Below are 17331 nucleotides of genomic sequence, written 5' to 3' on the forward strand. Positions count from 1 at the left end.
AGCCGCGCGCTCCCCCGGGAGCACAACAAGAGTCACGCTCGCGGCCGCCGGGGCGAGGGGCGGGGTTTGGCAGCTCCCGCCAATCAGCGGCCGCTCCGCGAGCCGGCCCCGCCCCCCGGTGCGTCGCGCGGCGGCGCGCGGCCCGTCCCCGCTGGCGCGGCCCGTCGCGGTCCGAGGATGCGGGAGGCGCCCGCGCTGCCCCGCGGCCCCGCCGCCCCCGGCGCGCCCGGGCCCGGCGCCGTGCCCGGCTTCCTGGCCAAGCTCTGGGCCTTGCTGGAGGATCCGGACAGCGACGACGTCATCTGCTGGAGCAGGGTGAGGCGGCCGCTCGGGCCCGGTCCGGGGAGGCCCGCGCGAAGGACTCGAGGGTGGTGGGGGCGCCGGGCCGGGGCTGCGGAGCCCGGCGGGCGGCGGCGGCGGAGAGACCCCGGCTGCCCGGAGCGTGCCCAGCCCGCCTCCCCGCCCTCCTCGCGGGGGTGCGGGCGGCCCGGCGTGCGCGGGGCCGTGGCCGGGCCCTCCCCCGTTGCCCGGCCCCCCCGGCAACGTGCGGGCCGCGGTGGCGGCGGGCCCGGCGCAGCGGGACATCCCCGGGGACGGCCCCGAATCCCCGCTCAGCGCTCCGAGCGGGACAAGGACGCCGTCAGGAGCCATTAACTGCCCGCTTTCCTTCCGGAGCGGGGACGGATGTGCCCCGCGGGCACAGGGCACGGACACGCTGACCAGGCACCCAGACGCGCACTGTGTTTAGTTTTGTTCCCTGTCATTTGTAAACCCGTAGGGGTTTTCTCCATTTCTTTCCCAGCCGTTTGCCCTTTACAAAGACAAAGATGAAAAGAAACGCAGTATTTTTGTTCTCTTCATGAACAATATAAAAGTGATGCAAAAAGCTCTTCCTGTTTCCAGGAAGTTTGGTCTTGGGCATATTAAAAATCTGGCACTGCTGGTGTCACACTTACCCCTGGTCACCGCTGGGTTGTGTTGTCTGAACTTTCGGTAACTGAGCAACGTTACGTGGTTATTTTTAGTGATGACATAGCACATACAATGGAAGAATCTTGTCAGGAGCTGGGCAGGCTGATGAAAGGAGATGCAATCTCTTTAGTGGCATGAATTCCATTGGGCTTGTGCAATGCTTATGTTTATTTGGGACAAAGGAAGTGAGTTTTTAGAAAAATTTTGCTTTGGATTAAGATCAGTGTGTCAGGGCTTTAAGAAAATTGCCTGTTCAATAGAAGTGTTCTATGTAATTGTGTTTTTGAACTCACACTTTTTAGTCCAGCCCCAAGTGTTCCCACAGACTGTTCACTTGGTGAAGTCTTTTGCTTTTCTCTGCTGTCAAAACAGTCTTTGCTGATTTATGATCTTCACTTAAGAGCAACACCTTAGAAAAGCTGTGCTATTCACTAACTGTTGCTTCTGCTTGTTTCCTAGAATGGCGAGAATTTCTGCATTCTGGATGAGCAGAGGTTTGCCAAGGAGCTGCTCCCCAAGTACTTCAAACACAACAATATCTCCAGCTTCATACGGCAGCTCAACATGTGTAAGCATCAGCTTCCTCTGCATTCTCTCTGCCAAGTTCATGGCTACTGGGCTTTGGTTTGCATTTCTTTAAACAAGCAAATGGACTTGGCAAGTTTTTCATCCCTAAAAACCCAAGCCCTGGACTTAAGTTTGCTTTACAGAAGAAAAGATTGATGGTAGAGCGTGGTTTAGTGTTGGGGTTTTGTGTTTTAGCTCCAAGTCCTTTAGAGTATCAGCTGCAAGAACATGTGCTGGTGCCTAGAGGTAGCGTGAGGTTCCCTGAGCTCCAGCATTGCTCTTGCAGCAAATAGGTGTGTACCCAGGGGAGAAGAGGTTGTGTGTGCACCCTTACATCTAGAATGTGAAAAAAATAATTGCCTGGATTTTAGGGCTGCCACTGCTGTTGCCTGCTCTGCTGTGTGGGAACCAGATCAGTCCTGCACTACATTTCTCATTATGTTTTCTCTGCTCAACTTGAGAGCATCGTGTGGCAGCATTGCACAGCACATGTGCAGTGAGGGTGGCTCAAGGGCACAGTGCAGCATGCAGGGCTGCAGCAACCAACAGGAGTAACTGCAGAAGCTTCTGGAACCGGTGGAGGCACAAACAGCATGGGAGGTGCTGCCTTAGTTAGAATTTCAGACTGAGAGGGAGGAGCTCTCTGTCCTTGCCCAGAAGGTTTGCCTGATCTCTCTAGCTGATGCCTGTGTAAGTTTTGTAACCTGTAGCACATCTGTTTAGTCTCTGGGCAGAGGGTAGATACTTCTGTTCGTGTCCCGTGCTTGTATTTGTGAGATCCATCACTTGAGTGACAGGATAATCCAGAGAAACAATCACCTCTTCCCTTGTAGCCAGGATAAATGAAAAAAAGTAAATATTCCTATGTAGCTGTAGAATGTAGTGGCAGCCTGCTTTTCCTGCTGGATTTATCCTGGCTTTCTAATAATAGTTGGAGTGCATTAATTGTGTTAAAACCTTGACTGAGGAGAGATGTGGATTGGTCTGCAGCTGAATCATGCATCTCTACCCTGTGGTGTTTGAGCAGTGATGGAAATAGAACTGGCAATGCCTTACTTTGTGCAGGCAGTCCAGCATGTAGGAGCTGCTCTGCTGCAGGTGTTTGCATGGGCAGGCAAAGAATTAACTTCTCTGCCTTCCTTTATTCTGTAGACCATGGTTGTCAGGGATAAAAGGGAAAGTGTACCACTCCTCTGCATCCACTGGGACATGATTCTATTGAAGATGTCAAAATAAATCTAATTTCTAACTAACTGTTGTGAAGGCTTTTACGTGGCTGTGATGGTTTGCTCATGGCTGGCCTCTGCTGTGCAGCCTGCCAGGGGCAGGCAGTGGACATATCCTCTAGCTGTGAAAATCAGAGCAATGAAATCATTGGCATTGAGCACCAGGAAGGCTACCTTGGCTGTTTTTCATAGTTTCTGCCCCCAGTAACTGTAGTGCAGTGGGTGTTTTGGTAGCATTGGACTTTCTTAAGCTGTATGTATTCCAAGTCAGCTTTCAACTGCAAGAAATGGCTTTGTTGATTTCCTCTCCACAGATGGTTTCAGGAAGGTGATTGCTCTGGAGAATGGTATCATTACAGCAGAGAAAAGCTCAGTCATTGAGTTCCAGCACCCTTTCTTCAAGCAAGGGAAGGCACATTTACTGGAGAACATCAAGCGCAAGGTACAGTCTAAGCACATGTTTACTTCACTTGGTAACAAAAAGTGGCTTATCAGGAGTTTGTATGGGTGTTCCAAACACAGCCAGCAAATACCATGGGAGCCAAGGTAGCTCCCTCACCGTGCCAGACGAGTGCTTGGCTGGGCCTCCTTGTGCCAGTGCTTAGACAAAACCTGCCCTGCTCTTGGTTCTGAACTGGGGTAGGACCATGGTCTGCAGTTCTGTCAGCATCTCCAGCTCCAAGAAAGGCACAAAGTAAAATAAGAAAAAAAAAATTACATTCCCTTTTGGCACTCATTAAAAATTAGCAGAGATATCAGTAACCAGTTCATTTAGATGAGTTTGCTTAAATTATATTGCTCCTCCAAAACTGTGTTGCCACTAAGCTACATCCTTATGAGCACTTTCTGCTTTTCTTTTGTCTGTTCAGGCCTTGTGTGACCTGTTTCTGCACAGATATTTATCCTCTATTGGCACATTACAGCCCATAATATCCTGAGGAAGAGAGTATCATGATACATCACATTGACATTTGAACAGCAGGATCTTTTCTTTAGGCTGTTGTCAGGTGTGGCTGCATTGCCCAGGGCAATAAAAGCCCAGCATAGGCTGGAGAGGCACAATGATGTTTGGATTGATTCCTCACTGAGCCGCCCCTGCTGGGAGCCAGGATCGATGCAGTGGCACTGCCTGGGGCCTGTCCCCCCCTGCTGTGTGCCCAGCGTGTCCCAGCCTGCAGGCCTGGCAGGGCAGGTGCACCCTGACGTCAGGTGTGGCACCATGTGCCCCAGGGCCGGTGCGCTGGGTGGAGTGTTCTAGATGGAAAGACAAAAGCTCTGCTCAGTGCCAAGGATATTCGTGTGAAGTGTTGAATAGGTTGGAGAGATATTCTTTGTTGCACAGGAAATGTTAGTGATTTTTTTTTGGTAAAGCAGTCATTAATTTCCTTGCTCTTCTACTGCCTGGAATGGGGCCAGATTCCAGTATTGACTCTACACTGTATTTCAAGCCTCTGTCTGGAATGCAGGCTTGAATGCAGGACTTGCTTTACTTCCTCCCTTCCACTTTTAGCTCTGCTGGTGTGCAGACACCCTGTGTGTGTTCACAGAATACCAGACTGGTTTGGGTTGGCACCTTAGAGCTCATTTTGTTCCACCCACTGCCATGGGCTGGGACAGCTCTCACTACACCAGGGTGCTCCAAGCCCCATCCAGGCAGGGATGGGAATGGGACTGCCAGGTTTCCCTGGGCAGCCTGTGCCAGTGCCTCAGCACCCAAGGACTGGACACCCTGATTAGCCAGTTGGGGACTATGAAGAGCAGTTCCTTGTGCTTGGGCAAAATTTATACTGGCCAAATTTTTTTGGAGGCCAGTATACTGGCTGCATTTGGAATTTCTATCCAGTTCCTACAAATTTTCATTGTCTTCCCACTGAGGGGTGATGTGAAGAGAAATCAGACAGCATTGAATTCCATTTGGGATGCACCCTGTGTTCATTAGCATAATTTATTAACTGCAGCAAACAGCAGAGCATCTAGACTGCAAACAGGGAGGAGAACTGTCAGACCCTTCAGTCCATCCTTTGCACCATGGGATTGGGTCAAAAAAGTAATTAGTCATGTCTGAGAAGTGATTGCACAATAGCTGTGTTCTGTTCCAGCACAGAGGGATGGGATGTTGGTTTATAACACCATTGGTTCATTTCTGACCATTCCACTCCCCTTTGGAAGACAAGATGTGTGAGCCAGCCTGCACAGGAGTTACCTCACACCTCAGCAGGCCAATACCACCTCAGCAGGCCAATACCATCTCCCCCATGGAATCCACCTGAGATGCTTTCACATCCTCCTTGGAATTTAGCAGAGTAACAAGAAAACTCCCATCAGGCTGTAGGTTGGGAGGGACGCCTGGTACTACTCCATGTGGCTCAATTATAGTCTTTGGCAAATATATGTAGTCAATTATAGTATTTGGCAAAATATAGTCAAATATAGTCAATTATAGTATTTGGCAAAATTATGTTCAAAATTATGCCCACAAAACCTGGATATGTCACTCAGACATGTGCATGTGATGCACTATAGACCTGTCTTTTTCCAAGTCCTGAATTGTGCTGCAGCCAACAACGCTTCTGCTGCAGAGAGAGGTGGTGAAGGAACTGGAAAATGTTTAATTTGGAAGTGCAGGAAGGAGATGGTGAACATTTTGCTCTCTGATGGCTATTCCACCATCGTTTGAAGCAGCAGCATTCACAGATTGTGCTGTGAGCAGAAGGATGGTTTGGACTCTTCCTGCTGCAGCCAAGTCTCCATAACTTTGGAATGTCACTGAGTAGAGAGGTAGCAGAGGAAACACCAATAGGGGGCTCTGCAATTCACCTGGTGTGGGATAAATTTTCAGATTGAGTAGAATGCATCTAACTAGACACCTTTATCTCCTGGTAACTTACTGGAAATTTGTTACTCCTTTGCTGGCAGATTTACCCACACCTAGAAGGAATATGATCATCTTGTTCTTCCACTGTCAGCTGTGAGGTTTTTTTGGCTGGTGTTCACTCTGTGACACTAGAGGGCAAACTGTCACCAGGCCTGGCAGGGAACCCCCAGGGAATGCCCTTTACAGTCAGTGGTTTTTATTGTGAATTACAGTCAGGAATCTACTCTCTCCAGGTACAAAGTGCTAATCTCATGTTTTCATTGGCATCTTGTTTTGTTCATACAGTGCAGCCTGTCCTAAGGATGGTCACCTGTAGCAGTTGTGGTGTTTTGTGCCATGTAAGAATTGCAGCCTTACCTGATCTTGTAATAGGGCCTGGTCCTGCCCTGCAGACTGGCTGCACTCTCCCTGCACCAAGGAGCATGCACTGTTTGTAGTAAAGTGTGTGTACCTATTCCAGGTGTCTGCAGTGAGAACTGAGGATCTCAAGGTCTGCACAGAAGATTTGCACAAAGTCCTGTCTGAGGTGCAGGAGATGAGAGAGCAGCAGAACAACATGGATGTCAGGCTGGCTAACATGAAGAGGTAGACTCGGCTGTTTCGGGGTGCTTATGCATTGAGTGTTGCTTTTATCTGATGGAGATTGGCTAAATATGGGTTTCATTTGAACTGGAAACAGGTGAAGCTATATTTTTTCCTAAGAATGCCCATTCCACCCCACACAACATTCTGAATCTTGTTTGGTTTTGTACTTCAGTTACAGACTGGAGATTTAGACTGGGTGTTTGTTGGCTGCCTTGAGATTTCACTCTGGTTGCCAGCACCTGTTGTAGTTTTTGGGTCAATAAAAGCATTTCATTTTTTGAAAACAAACAGGGTTGGATGCAGTGAGGGACAATTGGTGTTTTGTTTTCTTTCTAACTGGAAGTGGACTTTGCACATCCTTGTCTCTGTTCTCTCAGATCCCCTTCATATAGGCACTGATAATTCATTCAGGTCATTGCTTTGCCAGCAGATATCAACCAGAGTCCAGGAGATACCTTTCTCTCTCTCTGTTCCTTAAAAAAAAAATAGCCAAGCCCTTTGAACACCACCTTTAGATCTGTCCCAAGGCTATCAGTGTTTGGAAACAGGCTGAGTGTAACACAAAGTCCTTATTCAACAGCTTTGAGGCTTTGAAGGAATACCTCAGATCAAGATTATTGGTGGAGCAGCAGAGGATGAGGGTGTCTTTTTAAGTGAGTGTTTCATGCTGCTGATGGAAAATGGAGTTAAGTTAACCCAGAGTTTGTTAGTGGATCGAATTAACTGAGGGTTAGTTATCCACAGAGGGAATGTTGCCATTGGTTCTGCAAGGTACTCTAAAAGTTTAAAAGCTGTAAAACTAGAGCATATAAAGTAAACTCTGTTCATCCTCTGTCTTCTGATTTATTCTGCATTGCAGAGAAAATAAGGCCCTGTGGAAAGAAGTGGCAGTTCTAAGGCAGAAGCACAGTCAACAACAGAAGCTGCTGTCTAAGGTACCATTGCAGCATCTTCAGTGCTACCATCCTTATTCCTGCCTCTGTGATACTTCATGGCATTCTTTGCTTATGTAGAATGACAAATGACACAGAGCTGAACAGGCTGTATTAATACAGCATAAAGGAAATGGTCACAGTTCCTGAGTGTCCCAGAAGTAGCACAGTAAAGAACCACGAGCAAAGCACTAAGGAAAAGTCATAGTAGGATGTCAGTGTGTGGAGACAGTGCATGGTAACAGGAGCCCAGAACTTGAGAGATTGCAGGCACATGGAATGGAGTCTGTGAAAGATCTTGGACCAGGATACACTTAGACCACTTGAGAAGTGAACTTGGAACGCAGAAACTGTAGGAGTTTGCACGCTGGAAAAAATTTTCTCTGGTTTATTCCTCAGCTGTTTCTGGTCTGGAATCCTCTAGTGACTTGTGCTGCTATATTGCATTTCAAAAAAAAGCCAACTGTGCAAAGTGAGCTAATTTTTCTATGCAGTTTGTAACTCTTGCTTTCTTCTTTAAAATATAATTGCAAATTTTTTTTAAAATATCTGTTAATTTCTGTCATGTAACTAAATCATTTTATAGTAAAATCTGAATTAAGAATTAGTCATTAGGATTGCTATGCTGACCATTTGGTTTTGGTTTTCTTTTGTCTTTCCTTTTAGATTCTTCAATTTATACTAAGTTTGATGCGAGGAAATTATATTGTTGGGGTCAAAAGAAAAAGGTAATTACTTGATAGGTCCCAGACCAGTGCCAGATGTGAATTGTAGGGATAAATCAGCTTCTATTGTGTGACAGGTATTTTTATCACTTTTATATTCAAACTTGAGAAAGCTGATGGAAGTTCAGTCAAGCACAATATAATTATCACTAAAAGAGGTGGGAAGGGAATATTCTGTACATTTTCAATTCCAAAGGGCGCAGTTATCAGAAATGATAAATCACAAAATGTGCACATGTGACTGACTTCTTCCCAACCACAGTGTGTGTAGGACAGGCTGCCTGCAGTACCCTGCCCAACACACAATCCCAAAAGCCAGGCTGCTTGGGAGGCAGGAGTGACAGCCATTGCTGCCTGTCCTTGGCAGTGCTGCAGCTCTTGCTGTGGCAGGCAGGATGAACTAAAGCTCTGCTCTGTCTCAGGTCTCTCACGGATGCTGCGGGTGCTTCACCCTCCAAGTACAGCCGTCAGTATGTGCGCATCCCTGTGGAGAGTGGCCAAGCTGTAAGTCTCCCCAGGGACACAGGCAGTGGGTTGGACAGGATGAAACACAGTGATATCAGTCTTCCTCATAGCTACAAATATCCTAACTTGGTAATCAAATGCTCTCCCTTTGTAATGGGCAGCTTTAGAGCAACGCTCTGGCTGTAAAATTGTGCAAATCAGTGCAACTGGTCACAGATAAAATGTGAACAGGAAAGAGAAGCTGCAAGGAGAATGGGGCTTCAGTATGAGAAAAGGTCAGAGCCTGTGGTTTACTCGTTCTGTGCTGTGTCTGCAGATGGCTTTTTCTGAACATAGTGCAGCTGAAGAGGATGGAAATGGTACAGGTCTGATAATCCGAGATATCACTGACACCCTGGAAAATGCCACCAATGGCCTCCTTGCTGTGGCACACACAAGTGGCAGAGCCAGGTATGTCCAAAATATATGAAGTATTTATGCTTGGGTTGATAACTGGGTAGTTCTGTTAATGTTGATGATCCATCTGGGGAACAGAATATCTCTCTGAATGTCCATTTGTGCATGACAGGCCTGTTGTAGGCTTTCCTTCTGCAGCATGTAGCATTGGTCATTGTCAGAGCTCATGGCTCTTCAGGAGTCCCTGGAGGCCTGTCAGGCTGATGGCATTGCAGGTTTAATTTGCTGAGGCTTTTCTGTCTATTCAACAAATGAACACATACTTGACTTTTCAACTGAACAGGGACCTGAATGCTTATATAGGTTTCTAATAATAGAAAATGTATATAGATTGCTAACAAATCAAGATGTACAGTTTTAACTCCAGTTTCAATACTGCTCTCACTAATCATATCCTAGGGAAGGCAAGAGATTTTACTGAAAACTATTCAGTTGTTAATGCCCAGAGTAAAATATGGAATCTGATTTGTAATCTTTTTCTTTCTAGAGTCTGTCTGTTAGGAGTTTCCCTCCTGCTTAATTCCTATATACTATATCGCTGCTTTTGACCTGGGAAAAAGAGATATTTTGCTCTGATACATGGTCTCTGTATAAGCTGTAGTAAGAGATTCTTCATCTGCCACTTTGCTGCTTTTTCCAAAGACCAGTTTGTTACTTGAATCCTTGACCTAATCTTATTTAGATTTGAGATAGTAAACCTGAAATGAATAGTAGTGCAGTTGATACATTCTCCTATGTGTTGTTTCTGTTTGGGTCACATTTTAGAGAGCCACAGGCAGCTCTAGATCCTGGCTTACCTCTTTGTCAAGTATCACAGCCAAGTGAGTTAAGTTGTGCAGAACCTGTCCCATCAATTCCTGTAAACGATGTCAGCAAACCCAGTGAAATAGGCACGGCTGCTGTGGAGCTCCACACTGCACAGCCAACTGCTCCAGAGGACCCTGTGTCAGTAATTGACTCCATCTTGAATGAGAGCAGCTCTGGAAACCAAAATGATCCTTTGCTGGACAGGTATGAACTTGTTTCTGAAAGGTGTTACGCTGTTGTCACCTCGTGGGATGCTGTTAGAGTTCTGGAGGGTGTGCTGTTTGGCACAACAGGGAATTAGCTTTTGAATTGTCACTGACAAAGTGAATTCTCTACACTTTGAAAAAGCCAAGTGTTGGCATCACACATTAAGAAAGGGCAAGTGTCTTTGTCACCTTCATGGTGACACGTGCACCTGACTGCCAGTGCATGTCAGTGTGTCCCGTCAGCCCGCTGCTGTCACTGCCAGGTGCTGCCAAGCAGCAGGTGCAGGGCACTGATCTCAGTCTGGCATTGTGGGCACTTTGTTCCTGGTGGTGGATTGTCCTGGTGGTCATCTCACTGTACCTTTCCTCCTCTGCCCCTCATTTGTACAAAGCTGTTTCCCATGTGCCCTGTCAGATCACACAGATCAGGGGTGCAGGCTGTGGGTTCCTGCCCCTCTCTGGCTGCAGGGAGCTGTACCAAGGACAGAGGTTTAACCCTTGCTCCTACAGCTCTTCTGCTGTGGTCTGCAGCAGGTGGGAGGGTCTGGGGTGATGTCCCAGCACTCTTGTCTGAAGGCCCTGCTGTACCTTCCCTCCTGGCACTGCAGGATGTGGGGCAGTGCCTTGGAACTGCCCATTCCTCATGCAGGGAATTCAGTACAGGAGCACCTCATGGCACAGCAAGACATGCAGTGTGGGCACTGTGCCTGCAGTGCCTCTCAGGTTCTGCACTGTCCTTCATGTCCTTCCCACTGTCCCTGGAAACGTGTCCAGTTTGGCAACAAGCTGATGTTTCAAAGTAGGTGGAGTTCCTTCAGGCCCAGATTATTTCCAGCCCTTTGCTTTTCATTTATTGTCCCAGGGCAAAGCCATCAGACCTTTGTTTAAACACAGATACTGGTGCACATGCTGGGATCTGAGAACATTCAGCAGGCACTCAAATGAGGGAGGAAGTAGGTGTGGAAGGAGGAGCTGCTTTTTGACCTGGTAGCTGTAGCTGTGCTTGCTGTTCAGGTAGCCTTCCCTTGTACCTGTACCTCAAAGAACTGGGAGTGAAAGGTGATGTGGGAATGTGATTTCATCCATTTGGCTGTTCTGGATTGTAGCCAACCTGCCCTGTGGAGCAAGAGAAAGCTCTGCCTGCCAGCTGTGCCTTACAGTGCTATGTCATTCTGTGTTTTTAGAGAGGAAATTCAGGATTTTCTGAACTGCATCGATGCCAGCCTTGAAGAGCTCCAGGCAATGCTGTCAGGGAAGCAGTACAACTTCGGTGCCGAGGCCTTCAGCGACGTGAGTGCCTTCCCACTGTTCTGAGAAATACTGCTCAGGCTGTGCCATGAAATGCTGCTAGTTTAGTTCATGTTGTAATGGGTAAGAGTCAGCAGCATCTTGAAAAGCAAGTAGTTACAAATAGAATTATCTGTAGGTGTTCACAGTGTACAAGGTAATACTGGGAGTCTTTCCAGGTCTGTTCCACAGAACTGAAGGGAGGGGAAAAAAGGAAAAAAATTGCCTCATTTCCCCTTCTCAAGCCTAATCACATACCATCACATCCTGACATACATCCTTGTATTTGATCCATCTGGATGATATGGAGTGAAACTTAGCTGTACTCCTGGAATCACTGGGAAATAGAGTGACCTTGTCTCCTCCTGTGACCTCAGTTTACTTCCACAGCTTGAAGCCCCCAGCTGAAGGCCCATGGAGGTGCCACTGTCCCTGTGCTTCAGTGGAAGGAGCAGCTCACTGGGTCCTGCAGTGCTTTCAGGAGTTCTCTGCAGTTTTATTTCAAGAACTTCATTGGTTGACATATGATCTGGTTTTATTTTCAGACATTTAATCCGGAGCTGCCAGCCCTGGATATGAACTTGATGGAAACTCCCCCTGGTATTGAAAATGTAAGAGTAAGGTTGACTTCTGTGCTGGGGAGGGCAGATGTGATGCTGGGAGTTGAACCTTGCTTGATGCAGCTCAAGGGTGGGAACAGGGTTGGTGGCACAGGGTGACACTGCTGGTTCATCTCATCCAGCTGACTCCAGGGTTTCAATTATCTTGTTGGAATTTAGGAGGGATCTCAAGATGATAATTTCCAGTCCTACATTCCTAGTGCAGTCATACACTTGGAATGCCTGTCTGAAGGAAGACTAAAAGAAAAGTACTAAATGAAATCTGTAATGCAATATACTGTAGTTGTTCTGAGCATAGCTCTGTGGGATTTCTTCAGAAGATACACAGAAGTTCAGCACAAACTTACTTCTCTTGGTGCAGTTCCTAAAATTGATTCATACTACTAAAAAAATAGCCCTGCAAGTGTTATTTTTGTTGTAGTCCTGAAATAATATTTAAACTAAGATTTCCCAGTCAGAAGAGCTTTGACTACAACTGATAGAAAATGCAGCTGTGTTTAAGCAATGCCTGCAGAATTCAATTACATGATGAAATCGTGTTTAACTGTTATCCCAACAAGACCTATTATAATAAAACTTCTGGTTTGGAAGGTAGAACAAATATTTGCTAGTCAGAAACTTGTTTTGTGTAGTAAATTAAGTTTGTCTGTATTTCACTGTGCCTCCTTTTGAGAGCTGCTGTGTGCAGGCTTTTGTGTGCAGTGACAGGATCACTGCTTGGTTGCTCCATCTCTCTTTCCTCCTCCTTTCACATCTAATTCTGTTCACCAGTAAAGTCAGTAAAGACTTCCATTTTGATGTTGTTAAACATTCTGCCATAACTCTCTGTCTGCTTTGTTTCAGATGGCAAACTTGGCAGAGAGCACTGAAGGTCTGGGAGCAAGTGAGAGGGAAACAGCAGGAAGCAAAGGTGGGCAGGAAGGGACACTGAGCTCTGTGGCAGCTCCAGTCTCTTTGCAAACTGTATCTTGGAATGGAATTGTTGGAGCCTATAATAGCTCCTTTGGCCTGGGCTTAAGCTTTTTGTGAAGACTGTGCTGTTTCACTGATCTTGAAGTTATGCCTCACTCTTTAAAGGCCCATCCTATGCCCTGAGGTTTTTCACACTGAAAACCTGGGTCCCATCCTGTGTTCCTTTTCATATGGAAACGTGACACGAGTGCCACAGTGAGGAGCAGATTTGCAAATGCCCTTGTGGCAACATCTGCACAGGCTGTGATCCCCCAGAGGCAGAGCTGCTCGGGTTTCCCCTGCAGTGCTGCCATTGCAGAGCTGCTCAGGTTTCCCCTGCAGTGCTGCCATTGCGTGCTGTGGGAGTCAGGGCTTGGAGTGGCCTTCAGGCACTGATGTTTCCAGGCTTAGGGGCATTGGCTTCACTCTGACAGCCATGGGGTGTGGGGTTTGTCCCAGCTCAGCTTGGGCTTTCCTGTTGTGCACCAAGTCTGAGGCAACCTCTCCAGGTTTCCTTGCCTTGAATAAGAGCCTTCAGGTGGTGAAACACTTTGAACTGTTTGTTTTTCCCTCAGATATGCAGCTGATCCAGTACAGGGCCAACCCTCTGCTTTCCTTATTTGAAGAGCTGCCTTCAGGTGAAGCTGCAGGGAAGGCAGAGGATCCCAAAGACTTTCTGCTGCCTCCCCTGGAGGAGAAACCTGCTCTCCAGCCTCCATCAGCCAGTGGAACTGTGGTGCCACTTGCAGCTCCAGCAAGCCAGGCCGAGCCTCTGGACACTCTGGGAATGGGTGATGCACCTCTCCTCCCAGAAGATGGGAATGGAGAGTATAAACTGTTTCCACTCCTGCTTCTCAGTCCTGTTGCTAACTTCATAGATGAGGCCTCTGAGATAGAAATTTCTTGAACTCATAGAACATCTGTAACCAGCTTAGTGCTATGGAATAACCATCAAAGGAGTGAAGCAGCAAAAAGTGTGAGCTGGGTCCTCACCTGCTCCTGGGGACCCTGCTCTGCACAGACAAATGGGAGTTCTCTTGCTGCAAGCAGGGAGCACATCTGGGAGAACTGAACACAAGCTCAACAACAACAAGAGCTGGTGGAGTGAAGGCACCAGACAGAGGGGAAGAACAACAACCCTGTAAACATACCACAGTGTATTCCATAACTTTTTATCCAATATTCTTATTGCAAGAGGAAATCTGTTTGTATCCTGTTTGTAAAGTTTGGCTGGGTTTTTTTGTTGGGGGGTGGTGTTTGTTTTTATTAGCTGGATAGTAATGTGGTGTGTAATATTTTAAACCTGGGTTTTACTCTTTGGAGAGCCTGCTTCAATAGGTGGCTTGCCTACTTTTTGAAATTAAGTTGTTGTTAAATTTTGTTTTTAATTTGAGATTTCTTTTTTTGATAGTTACTGGCTACGATTGTTTGCATCTGCTTAGATTACTTTCATACTCCTAGATTTGCTCCTAGGTTTAGGGAACATTTTTCCTATGGAAAATGACATTTAACTGTGGAGTATTATTTTTTAACATGCTAGCACACATCCATTGCCCTGGATTGTAGGAGTTGTGGTAGGACGTGCTTGCCCTCCTGTGTAGTGCTGATTTCTCATGCACATTGCATGGCAGTTCCGGGGTAACCTGCCCCCAGTTCACAGGTTGTGTGTCCTTGGAGATAGTCACTAGGACTGATTCATGTTTAGCAAAGGCCAGCAGCTGTCCCTGAAATGAGAAGGGGAGCCCTGGGGTGCCTTGCACTGACTCACATTAAGGTGTCTCTGCTGGTAGCAGCTTTTGTTCCCTGCCCCTGTATGGACTCAGGTTTCACGCTGCAGTTTCTGCCCGTGGAATCTTAAAGCCAAATCAACCAGATGCATCTGAGTCTTCTGACAATGATTTACACAAACTATTCTACTTCACCAAAAAGTCATTCCCCAAAGTTTCTTTTGGCACTGTTTCCCAAGTTCTCTGAGCAGCTGCCCTGTGGAGCCCAGCCCCAGTGTCAGTGGAGCAGCAGGGTGTGTGTTGGTTCCAAGCCTGGCACAGCTCCACCAGCCCACTCAGTCCTGCTCTGTGCTGGGGTGACAGCTGGGGCTGCAAGAGGCCTGGATGCAGGTAGAAACCCCCTTGGATAATATCACCTGCCAGCACAACTACATTAAATTTTTTCCAGTTTTAGGAATTCAGGCTACCTGCAGGCTTTGTTCTCTCTAATATTCCTGATCTAATAAGTGCTGAGCTCTTCTATATTTGAGAATCCAAGGTAGATATTCTGAAGCCTGCTAGATAATGCATGTTACCTGTGCTGGCCCAACTTCATTGGATTTGTGCTTCACTGTCAAATCTGAGTTGCAGAGGAAGGTCCTGCTCCTGAGTGTGTAACACCTTCAGTGTGATTTTATTTCTGTGCTTCTGTACCTGTTCTTACCTCGTGACCCTTCTCGTTTCCATCTTTTGAATTGCCTTTTGTCAAGTTTGTCTTATTCAAGCCTTCAGTCTTTCTTTCACTGGCTTGTTGAGGTCAAGGGCTGAATAGTCTCAAGTGTTCATGAGCTGAAGGGAGAGGGGGAGGTGAGCATATTGCATCTGTCCCAGGTCAGGTTTGGTTAATTCCTTCCCAAAGGCCAGAGTTTTGCCAAGAGTGAATCAGTGAAAACCAGGCTTTTGTGGTGTGCTGTTTGGCAGCACCGTGCAGACAGCAGAGTTCTTTGGGAGGCTGATCTGTGTCTCTGACTCCCTGCACTGGTTGGACTGTAATTTCTGTGATGGATTAGTGTCCTGTTCCTCTGTCTCAGTCATCTCCCCTCAGTGCAGCTCACTGTCAGGTATTGGGTCTGAGTGCATCATGGGTTTTTAATACACTTTCTCTCTTAAGAAGCTAAGAAACCAAGGCTTACAAAAATTGCAAAAAGAAAAAAAAAGTTTGTAAATCTATGTGTCTGGTTCATGTACAGGTCTGGGAAAAGTATTTGTGCAACTTTCCTAAGAAAGATTGCAATGGAAAGGGGAAGACTGAATAACAAAAAAACCCCACATGCTGAAGTAATTAAACTCAAGAATTGCAAAAAGATTACTGTGTTTCTTGTACGTTCTTTGTGTTCCTGTTTGTGCCAATGTTTCTCAAACCTGTTTACTGATTTCTCCAGAATTAAGACCTTTCATGCTCCTGGGGCGTGGTCTCATGATGCAGCTGCTGTTGGTTCAGGATGAGGGTGATGAGGAAAGCCTGCTGCCTGTTTCCAGAGCATGGGAGAACAGCACCTGGGACTGGGTTTTTCAAAAGAGTTGACATGAAAGCTCAAAATACCATGTGTGCTGAAAAATACAACAGATTTAGGGCAGACCTGCACCTATTCACCACAGACCCCAGTAGGAAAGGCCCTCAGCTCCATAAGGTATGGATTAAAATATTCACTGGAGATAGTGAATGGAAATGGAAGGAAAGAAATGGAACAGCCCAGATCATCTGTAGCATCAGGCAGACCCCAGATCTGGCACCCTTGTGCAGACTCTGCCCAGCGTGACTGGCACCACAGGCATTACAGTTTTTGTGGGATTTTCCTTGCAGTAAGGAGCTGTTGATCATTTCCACTGCCAAGGAAAAGGATCTTTATACAGAACATGCCGCTCTTCAGGACAGGAACAAGGACACAGCCGTGGAGTTGCCATGTGGAGCTGCGGACAGACTCCTCTGCTGTGACAAGCTGGCTGAATCTGCAGCCCAGTGCAGCTGCTGCCCAGGCTGTGCCTGAGGGCCGTGGCCAGGCCCCTGTGCCCTTCTGGGTGGGGGCCCTGCCCCTCTGCAGCCTGAGGTGTCACCAGTTTGTCACCGTGACCGCAGGGCCCCGCCGCAGCAGCAGCTTCCTTCCTTGTCCAACATCAGTGCCCATGGCTGCTGCCTGGCTCCTTGGCTTTATCTCTGTGTCTGGGGAGGAAAGATTGCTCTCCCTTATCGTTCACATCCCGGGCGTGGCGGGTGCAGGCTGACAAAGTGCCAAGTTCCTCTTGCAAGCTCCTTTCAGATCTACTCTTGCACTGTCCTCACCCAGCCCTGCCCACACCAACTGTGGGAGCCTTGCCATCAGCTCCTATCTCCTGTGTGCTTGCTAACAGCTTTCCAGAATACAAGAAAAACTGATTTTGCTCTGTCTCTCCTGGGCTGTGTGATGCCACCTCATCCATCCATGCTCAGAATGTTTTGCTGTCTGCTAAAACAAGATTCTTGTTTTGAAAAGCAGCATCATGGTATCACAGATGCCCAAAGCAGAAGCCAGGGGTTGCTGCCACAGTCAGGTGCCTGGTGCACCTGCATTTTATAAAGGATGCCTGCATTTTATAAAGGATAAAACTTTTCCTGCCACTGTTCCCCCCAGCCAACAGGGTAAATGTAAATACATGAAAAAATACCTACACGTCTTTTTTAGTCACACACTTTGAGTTTCAGCTTCCTGGTTGGTCCAGATCCTGCTAGTGATACATTCCTGTTGTGTTTTCACCCCAGCCAGCAATCAAGCACCACACAGCCACTCACTCACTCTCCCACCAGTGAGATTGTGGAGAGAATTAGAAAGCTGGAAAACACCTGGGTTGAGATAAAGACATTAATAGTGAAAGTGAAAGCTGGCACACAAGCAAGGAAAAACAAAGGATTCATT

At 47.1% G+C, this 17331-nt stretch overlaps 1 protein-coding gene across 1 annotated transcript; it reads left to right on the plus strand.

Moving 5' to 3' along the window:
• The first annotated feature begins 177 nt into the window (after positions 1 to 177).
• Positions 178 to 15746, plus strand: LOC131088734 (heat shock factor protein 3-like). Its single transcript, XM_058032993.1, has 13 exons — positions 178 to 315; positions 1432 to 1540; positions 3080 to 3207; positions 6101 to 6225; positions 7085 to 7160; positions 7824 to 7885; positions 8305 to 8386; positions 8664 to 8797; positions 9569 to 9814; positions 11001 to 11106; positions 11649 to 11714; positions 12567 to 12633; positions 13250 to 15746. The coding sequence occupies exons 1-13, from the start codon at positions 178 to 180 to the stop codon at positions 13579 to 13581; spliced, it is 1671 nt and encodes a 556-aa protein (XP_057888976.1). The 3' UTR covers positions 13582 to 15746.
• The last annotated feature ends 1585 nt before the right edge of the window (positions 15747 to 17331 follow it).

This window comes from Melospiza georgiana, chromosome 12 (assembly GCF_028018845.1).
Source record: "Melospiza georgiana isolate bMelGeo1 chromosome 12, bMelGeo1.pri, whole genome shotgun sequence".
In the NCBI taxonomy this organism is placed as follows: Eukaryota; Metazoa; Chordata; class Aves; order Passeriformes; family Passerellidae; genus Melospiza; species Melospiza georgiana.